The sequence below is a fragment of the Otolemur garnettii genome, unplaced genomic scaffold (genome assembly GCF_000181295.1).
Source record: "Otolemur garnettii isolate 467f Iridium unplaced genomic scaffold, OtoGar3 scaffold00033, whole genome shotgun sequence".
Lineage (NCBI taxonomy): Eukaryota > Metazoa > Chordata > Mammalia > Primates > Galagidae > Otolemur > Otolemur garnettii.
Window position 1 is genome coordinate 9,786,237 of NW_003852428.1, and position 9,765 is coordinate 9,796,001.

Genomic DNA, 9,765 nt, shown 5'->3' on the forward strand with positions numbered 1-9,765 from the left:
GGGAGGGAGAAAAAGCCTCAACACTCTATATTTTGCTATTTATGATTTATTTGGTTTTATTTGGGGTTGGAGTACTGTAAATAAAAAATAACACAGAGCTAAGTGTGTGGGAGCCATGTGCAAAGGGATTGAAAGAATAGGGAAAGGAGAGGAACATCAGAGAGGAACCAATACTGTATGGTCATTTTTTATTAACTTGGCCTTATGGGTCCTAAAACATCCATTGGAGTCACCTGAAAAGCTTATTAATGCATGATTTTTGGGTCTCACTCCAGAGTTTCTGATTCAGTAGGTCTAGAGTAGGACTTGCAAGCTGCATTTCTAAAAAGTTCTCAGGAATGCTGCTGCTGGTTCAGGGTTCACACTATGAGAACCACGAATGTGAATCATTTTCTTTGAGTCAAACATTTTACAAATACGTGAAGCTAATCAGTTAATTATATGGAGGTATTGGAGATTATGAGGCATGTGGGTAGGAATATCTAATAAGATAACTACATCATGTCTACACTAGCCAAGAAACTGAAAGCTTCCAAATTTTTTCTCAACAGAAGCAGATAAAGAAAAAAGTCACAAAGATGACAGTGAATTAGACTTTTCAGCTCTTTGTCCTAAGGTATTTTTTTTGTTTAACTTTCAATTCCTGTGTGGTTTCACTGTAAAATATTTACCCGTACCAATGCTGAATGATTTTCCTAATAGACTTCTCCCATTTCTGTAAGATGACTGATTTCAAAAGGAAAATACTCATCTAGACTTATTATTATCCTCACATTTTTGGAGTTAATGTGCATTTTTCAAAATATTTCCTTCAGCAGTTTAAAACACACCATGGTATTTATGTTGACACAGATTAGCCTCACTGTTGCTGCCAAAGAGTTATCTGTGTCTGACACAGACGTCTCAGAGGTATCCTGGACTGATAATGGGACCTTCAACCTTTCAGAAGGATACACTCCACAGACAGACACTTCCGATGGTATGCTAAAATATTTCTGGGTACTCTTATTTTTATTATAATGAGTGCATACAGAACTATTAAACTTGTACCAACTACTGAATGGATAAGTAAAATGTACGTACCTATATAATGGTGTATTCCTTGAATATAAAGATGAATGAGGTGCTGATACTTGCTACAACATGGATCAACCTTGAACACATTATGCAAAATGAAAAGAAGCCAAACACAAAAGGCCAGATACGGCCTAATTCCACTTACCCGAAATGTCCAGAACAGGCAAATTCAGATAAAGGTTAGTGGTTGCCAGGAACCGGAGGAAAGAGGGAATAGTGAGTGACTAGTCATTGGTCTGAGTTTCTTTTTGGAGTGATGAAAATGTGCGAGAATTGGATTGTGGTAATGGTTGCAGAACTCTGTGAATACAGTAAAAATCACTGAATTGTATACTTTAGAACTAGAGTGAATGTTTTTGGTATATGAATTCTGTCTCACAAGCTGTTAAATTTTTAAAAGTATGAGGGGAAAAAAATCTAAGTCAATGTCCAAAGCTGCTTTTATTTTGAAACTATCTGGCAGCAATGCTTGTAGCAATAACGGGAGGAGCCCAAGACAAAAGCTAATCCTGCACGGGGAGGACCCGTCCCTATTAAAAGGAACTCAAGTATGAAAGGCAAGTTCCCTGAGGACAAAACTGACTCTAAGGTTCTCATGTGTCTTCAAAGTTAAAAAAGCTTGTTTGTTTTCATACTTAGATTAAATACAGTTTAATATGGGAGAGCACAGTGTTGTTTACGAATGCAAATTTTATCCCTAACTTCAATTGAGAGAGAATGCTGTGCAGTAAATAACTTTTGTTAGTCTCACTGGATTAAGTGCTCTCAACCTTATAGTAAACATATGAGCAGACTGAATGAACAAACTGTTCCATAGTTATTTTCCAAAAACATTCTTTCTTTTTTATAGCAAGCAGATAGTGAGGGTGTGCAGTGTTAGAAAGATGGATTTGAAGGCTGGGAGAGCCAAGTGGAGTCTTGCCTTTATCACTAGCTGACATTTCTGTGAGCCTCAATTTCTGGGTCTTTAAAGTACATTAGAACAAGAAGATTATCGAAGCTCACCCAAGCTCTACAAGTTCAAGCTCATTCAATATCTATAAATGAGGCCAAATTATAAATATCAGGATAACAAAGACGTTGTTCTGTAGCACCGTCTAAGACTTACACACTAAAGGGACAATAACCCAACCCAAAGAACGCTTTTCATTAACTGAAGATTTCACTCACTGTTACAAGGAGTTAACAGTTAGATTAAAAGATTTTCTATGAAAAATAAAACCAGTAACATCAGTTTACCACCTAATTTGTCATTTCAAATGTCCTGAATCTTACTATGGTCAGTGTCAGCTGTAGTTCTAGAGAGCCAAATGTTTTCACAGCTGTTGGGTTGAGTATGAAATAGGAACAGCAGTATCTTCTTTTCATTGCTTTAAACAACACAGGTTACAGGTACTTAGATCTCCATGTATGAAAATACTGAGGCTGGATAATGGTCACCATCTGATGTTCTAGAACCCACAAAAACTTCCAATTGAAGTATTTTTTTATTTCATGATAATACACATTCCCATTGGCTTAAGATAATTACTACCCTAGGAGCAGGATAGAATTTTTATAGTGAATGCTTAAACTTCAGTCAAAGCCTCAAGCTAATATTAGACAAGGTTGAACATTAAATCATTACCTACACTGCTCTGTGCTTAAGAGGACATCTAAAGACATAGGGGGATGTGTTTGTCCAGAGACACTGTGGAGTGTTGCAGATCTGGGAGGGGTCAAATATGTGGTTAAATTGATTCAAGTTGTCTCAGGAGGCTAGATAAATACCAAAGTTGCCAAAAGGGTTGGATTGAAGTCAGTTATCTTTTAGATACCTCTTTTATTTCAAATTTGTCATGATGTTTAAGTTTGAACTTCTGTTCTGCCTTTCACAGATCTTGACCGACCCAGTGAGGAAGTTTTCTCTCGAGATCTTTCAGATTTCCCATCTCTAGAAAATGGCACAGGAACAAATGATGAAGATGAATTAAGCCTTGGCTTGCCCACTGAGCTAAGGGGAAAAAAGGAACAGTTGGATAGTGGTCACAAACCAAGCAAAGAGAAGCAATCAGCAGCTGGTCTCACCCTTCCTCTGAACAGTGACCAAACCTTTCATTTGATGAGTAACCTGGCTGGGAACGTCATCACAGCTGCAATGACCGCTGCCATCAAAGACCAGTTAGGGGGTGTGCAGCAAGCACTTTCGCAGGCTGCACCCAGCCCAGGAGAGGACACAGATACCGAAGAAGGTGATGACTTTGAACTACTTGACCAGTCAGAGCTGGATCAAATTGAGAGTGAATTGGGACTTACACAAGACCAGGAAGCAGAAGCACAGCAAAACAAGAAGTCTTCCGGCTTCCTTTCAAATCTACTTGGAGGCCATTAATCTAGGAATCAGCGGCTGGCAACAGAACACCAAAAAACCACCAAAAAAAAATTTTCAAAATTTCAAACAAGGAAAAAAAAAAAAAAAGAAAGAAAAAATGGAAAAAAATTAACTATAAGCTTTAATTATTATTTTAGATTTTTTTTTGTTTTACTTTCCCTCCTGCAATGGATTGGACGTATATTAGCTGACAATTATAGATTGATATTTCTGATAGTTATTTTTATGTAATAGGCATGGAAATGAACTTTACACATACACACATACAGTGTTGTCAGAGATAAATATTAGGAATTTTTTATACAGAAAAAAGAAAAAAACCCCAAACGCCAAATTATTAATATTTTCCTATAACTATTCTTTATTTTTTTCTTTACAATTAATTTTTCAAGCATGCAGAAACATTTTATTGCAATTCATTGAAAAATACATTTGAAATCCATGTTGTATTGGCTCCCTTATTCCTAATACCTGGAAAAGTTTGTTTTCTTTTTAACTGGTAGATTTTGATGTAAAAAGACAAATTATCAAGGTACCTTTAGTTGAAGGACTTGGGAAATACTATCAAAATTAATTTCCTAGGAAAAAAGTTTTTAAACTATGGATAGGCTGAAATATTTCCATGTTTTTTCGGCATTTGTAGACTTAGGCTTACTTGTAAAGTGGCATGCTTAACTGATGGCCATCTCTTGCAATGGGTGGTATTAACCTAGAGAAAGCAAGTAGTTATAGACATAGACAATGGCTACGATGTAAACAGATTCAGCTGTTCTGCCGTTCATTTGCCATGTTTGTAATAGGGAGGTTGTGAGTGCAGACCTATTCTGCCTGCTCAGACTTAAGTTAAACCTTTATCTTTTATATTGTGTCATAGAAAAAGTCTCCTAAAATTGTGGAACTAGTTCTTGCTGTTCTGAGTGACTTGGGCATCAACAATAAAAAAAAATAACTCTGTTTTCTTAGTTTGTAGATAGAGAGGAATTGCTTAGCTTTAAAGTATATTTATTTGCCACTGAAGTCTAAATATGTAATCTGTTTATTCTTTGGAAGATAGCATATATTCTTCTTCCTTTATTTTAAATGTTTTTAGATCACTTAAAGAACCAAATTTGATTTATGGTTTTTAACAAAGGACTAAAGCAAAAATCAAGCTAGTTTTGTTTTTGTGATATAAACTTTTAAGTGTTGAGGGACCATGTCAGCAACTACCAAAAATCTCTTTAATCTTCAGGTATAGCTGGCATTTCTGTAGATGCACGCAGACATCTGAGACCCTCAGAAAGGAAGGATAACCTAAGAATATAGGAAATGTGTGTTGTCTTCCTTTCATTCTATCCCTTTTCTAAAGACTAATTGTAGGTAATCTGACATTGTAATGTAACATCTTATTTATTTTTTCTTTCTGAGGTATTACAATATCTAGACTGAATTTTGCCAAATGTTAAAGGGAGACAAGTTACTGAAGACTTTGAACACTTTTTCTTGTGACTATGCTTATGTGTTATTAGTGCCTCATGACTGTGTTTGATGTCCTTTATTGATGAAGTGAGCCTGTGCCTTCATTAATTTGTCCATTTAAATACAAATGGAAACCTGGTGTTAGAAAGTCTCTGCACTATGTGGGTTTTGGAGGAATACCCCTGAATTCTATTCAATAAGAAAAATACAGTCACATGTTTATAAGTCATTACCAGGATTCTTTTATTTATATGTAAATAAAAGAATTCATTAAAAATTCATAAAAATTCATTAAAAAAAAAAAACAACTCCCTGGTCACAAAGTCAGAAAGTATAATGAGTCATTTCAGTTTTTTCACTGAGGAGAAAACAGGAAGTTAAATGATCCAAGCAATTATACAATGTGTTATAATTCACTAGATAAGTTTACCAGAAAATAAACTCAGGGATGATAATGTGTGATGGTATGAACAATAAATCTAGAATAAAATGTTATAAACTAAAAATCAAAAAGGGCTGGGGAATGGAGGTGGGTTGGTAGGGTAGACAAATGTGTAATCAGCACAATGGAAGAGACAAGCCAGCTCTGTGGACAGGAGCATTATAACTATACATGTACTTTAATAGTATTATTTGTATAAGAATGTATGATTACAGATTTATATAATACCATCATGGTGCCCTTCTAAAAACTTACTTCAAACACAGGCACGTTATGGAAGGGTGTGTGTGTGTGTGTGTGTGTGTGTTGGTAGGGCAGGCACTGTCTCTGGTTTTAAGATGTAGTAGCAAACCTGTGATTGATCAAGTACATCAGGGGACTACATATCCTTTTTACTGTAAGAATTTACATCAGTAGTAATATTCCCCCCAATACTGATAAAGAATGGCTTGTAAGATATAACTGGAATGCGGTCCTTAAAATGTGAACCATGATTTTTCTTTTTAAATTAAGGGCTGTAGAAAGGTTTTATATACTTCCTGTAAACTGCTGAGCAAATCATATAATGGGAATAACATTCACTGATCATGCATTTTGGTCCAAAACAATAAAGCAGTGTTCAGAAGCTGCAGTTTGCTTCCAAAAGTCAATTTAGGCTTGGATACTCTCATTCTGAAAGACCTTTGCTTTTTTCTCGCCCCAAAAATTTCAAAATCAATTACTTAAAAACTGCCTCCTCTCCAGTTTAATGGAATACTGAGAAAATAAATTTGTATAAGGTTTTGCAACTGGCAAAAATATTCAACATATTTAGGTCTCCTCACTCTTATGTTTGAAGTAAGTGCAACTCTCTTCCTTTTAAAAAGGTGGCAAATGTCAGCATGCCATTGATTTTAGGCAAGAAGCAAATCTACATTTGTTTTAAGAAAAAGAAGTGACTTTTAATGTTTCTATGACCTGTTTATAATTTAGATTGGTGTATTTTACACTCTTAAAGCTGTGTTAGTTACAAGACAGGAAATTATTCTGAAAACCTATACTGAATTACTGTTATCACATGTGATATGTATCATGATGAACTTAGAAAGTCTTAGAACCCTATTTTTATGTGTTATTCCTCCATTTCTACCACAGCATTTATGTTAGGAAAGAATGCTGGAAATTTGAGTTCTGGTTCTGATGTTAATATTATGGCCCTAAGTCATATAATACTCCCAACCCACAGCCTCGATTTCCCCCCAAGATTATTTATAAGGTTAATTCTCATCCTTCCCATGAAAATGTTCTGAGATTGAATGATAAAAAGTATCTGAAGCACTTTCAGGGGAGTAAAAAGTCTTATATAAAACCAAGATACTGATTTTTTTTTTCTGCCTGTGTTTCAATTAAGCCATCCTTTTAAACATTAAAGGCAATCATCAAGTAATTGCTTACAATACAACTCTGTAAGATTATTTTAATGGGCTTAGCACTGTATCAGCCGCATTGTCCAATAAATGCCTGTGGAATAAATGGATGGAAAGTGTTGCAAAAATGTCTATTATTTCAGCTGAATCTGTGGACCATGTGTAAGTTTCTATTCTAGTCAGTTTTAATGGTTATAACACTTACCTAATTCTGAAAAAAATCACCTAACGACTCCATATCTGTTTCCCTCATCTATAAAATAAAGACATAATAGATGTTGCAAGGATTAAAATGTCTTAAGGCTGGGATTAGCAAACTATGGCCCATGGGCCAAATCTGGTCTGACCTACCACCTGTTTTTGTATGGGATACAAGCTAAGAATGATCTTTTTTTTTTTTTTTTTGCGTGGGTGTGCTGCCCACTGAGGGGGGCTCTCAAAATCCTCCCACCTTAGCTTCCCAAGTGGTTGGGACAGGTATACACCATCATGCCTGTCTTTTTACATTTTTAAATATAGTAGAACCTCTGTGGTTGACCACCTACTTACACTGAACACCTCCTTAAGTTGATCTAATTTTCATAGACCAGGCACGTACCACATGTACGTAACAGTGGAGTAGGCCTAGTTCCTTAACGTTGACCAATTCTGTACGTTGACCAGTTTGTTACCGTCCCCTGAGTGGTCAATTTACAAAGGTTCTATTGTACTTGAAAACAACTCTTTTATGATATATGAAAAATAAACAATCAAATTTCAGCATCCATATACAAGTTTTATTACAACACAGCCATGCTCATTCTTTTATGTATTGTCTGTGGCTGCTTTTATGTTATATGCAGCAAAACTGAATAGTTGTGACAGACCTACAAAGCCTAACATATTTACATAGAAAACACTCCGTACAGTTAGGATCTTCCTTAATCCTCATGACTCTGTAGTTAAGTGAAATTAAGAACATTTTGCCAAAGAACAGGGTAAATAAATTCCCAGAGGTCACCTAGCTAGTGACCAGCCTGACCCCAAAGCCTAATTCTCTTTCCAATATATCACATTATTTTTTATTAGCTTTGGTTTTTTATGCATTAAAATGATAATTTTAGTTGAACAGAATTTTTTTTTTTTTTTGCAGTTTTTGGTTGGGGCTGGGTTTGAATCTGCCACCTCCGGAATATGGGGCTGGCACCCCACTCCTTTGAGCCACAGGTGCTGCCTTTACACAGAATTTTAATGAATATTAAATACTGATTTTTATTAAAAATCTTAAAAATCTTTTTTCTTTTTTTCAAAGAATCCAGAAATCAGCTGGATCTACGCTGCTTTAAATGAAGCGATAAAAAGGCTTTGCTGTAAATTCCAATGCCTTATTGAGAACACTTTATGTATCTAGAGAGCCAAAAAGAACTGACTGAAAATCTTTCACTGCTCTTAACTTTAACATTGTTATGAATACTGACTTCACAGAAATTGTAAACCATTTGATAAATGTACGTTAGTTTTTACATTTATATTATCCCCCAAAAGATAACCTCGACCAACCCAATCTTTGTTTTTTCCTTTAAAAAAAGCCATGGTGCCATTGCAATATAACAATGTGAAAGGTCTTAATGTTAAAAGTAGAATATTGTGACCAACTGACTTGGAGACAACCATATCAGCTTTTATTTCAAATTCTACAATTATCAAAGACTAATATCCCAAAGTCTTCCAAGACTGAAACAAGAACCACATTATTGATAATAGGGTTTTTTTTGAGACAGAGCCTCAAGCTGTCCCCCTGGGTAGAGTGTTGTGACATCAAAGCTCACAGCAACCTCAAACTCCTGGGCTCAAGCGAGTCTCCTGCCTCTGCCTTCCAAGTAGCTGGGACCACAGGCGCCCGCCACAACGACGGGCTACTTTTTGGTTGCAGCCATTATTGTTGTTTGGCAGGCCCGGGCTGGATTCGAACCCGCCACCTTAGGTGTATGTGGCTGGCGCCTTAGCCCCTTGAGCCACAGGCGCCAAGGATAATAGTATTTTCTAAAGTAGTACTGTTGGCAGAAATTAGACACATTAAGACAGTGCTGTGGACTTGCTGCACAGATTTAACTCAATAGTGCTTTGGTCTGCATTTACGATACAGACTTGGTCCTTCCCTGTATTTCTCTAATCAGTCCCAGATACTGGTACTGATCTACTCAAGGTCCAGTTCCATTCCTGATGCCCACATACGCTGACACACTGTCACTCCCTACTAATGACCAAATGATGAATGTACAGCAAACTCTAGAGTTCAAGTTCGCTTTCTAGTCTTATTTTTCCTTGTTTGCCTGTATCCTGTTTCACCCAAACTAGACACAGACTTCTTAAATATGTCCTCTGATTCCCTCCACAGTACTTCTTCTACCTGTTCCACCTCCCTTTTTCCACTTGCAGATTAAGTCTTCGACCCACAGTTAGATTTAAACTTGCCTATCTAGTTTGGGTTGTACGTTTATCCGACAGCAGCTCGGCCGTGCTATTCGCACCCAACAGGCACACTTATCATTCAAGTCTCGCCTGTGCCGTTCGCGGAAAGGGCCGCCTCCGGCTTCCCGGTGAATCCGTCCCAGGCGGCCGGGCTAGGCCCCTGGTGGTCCCCTCGCTCCAGCCACGTCCATTCACCGGACTTCAGGCCCTCAGAGAAACCCCGCCCCTCGCCTCCGCTACCGGACCGACCGTTCCTCGGGGCCTCCCAGGGCCGCGAGCAGCCTCGGGCGCCCCACTTCCCCCATCTCGCGTAACTGTCGCCTTAATAGCGTCACACCACACGGCATAACAAGGGAGGAAGGTAACTGGGAGGGCACAACGCCCTTCTATCCACACCCACCTCTAGTGGACCCGGCGGACCCACAACCTACTTAATCACAGGCCTCTCTCGCTTTCGCGGACCAGGCTGCAGCGGAGGCGTGGCCACAGGCTAAGAGGCGGGATTTCCTGTTTAACTGTGTAAAACTTCCGGCCTGTGCCGGAAGCGCCCTCAGTGAGAA

At 37.7% G+C, this 9,765-nt stretch overlaps 1 protein-coding gene across 4 annotated transcripts in view; it reads left to right on the plus strand.

Annotated features, from left to right (window-relative positions):
• The window catches only part of RETREG1 (reticulophagy regulator 1), a 146,993-nt gene extending 141,851 nt beyond the window's left edge, over positions 1–5,142 (plus strand). For 2 of the 4 annotated variants that reach the window (XM_003789539.2, XM_003789540.2), the window contains 3 exons: positions 552–616; positions 853–979; positions 2,955–5,142. In XM_003789539.2, the coding sequence (XP_003789587.1) occupies positions 552–616; positions 853–979; positions 2,955–3,448 (686 nt within the window). In that variant the 3' untranslated portion in view covers positions 3,449–5,142. The remainder of the gene's footprint in view (positions 1–551; positions 617–852; positions 980–2,954) is intronic. The other 2 variants (XM_012805019.2, XM_012805018.2) reach the window with 1 other exon arrangement.
• Positions 5,143–9,765: the final 4,623 nt, after the last annotated feature.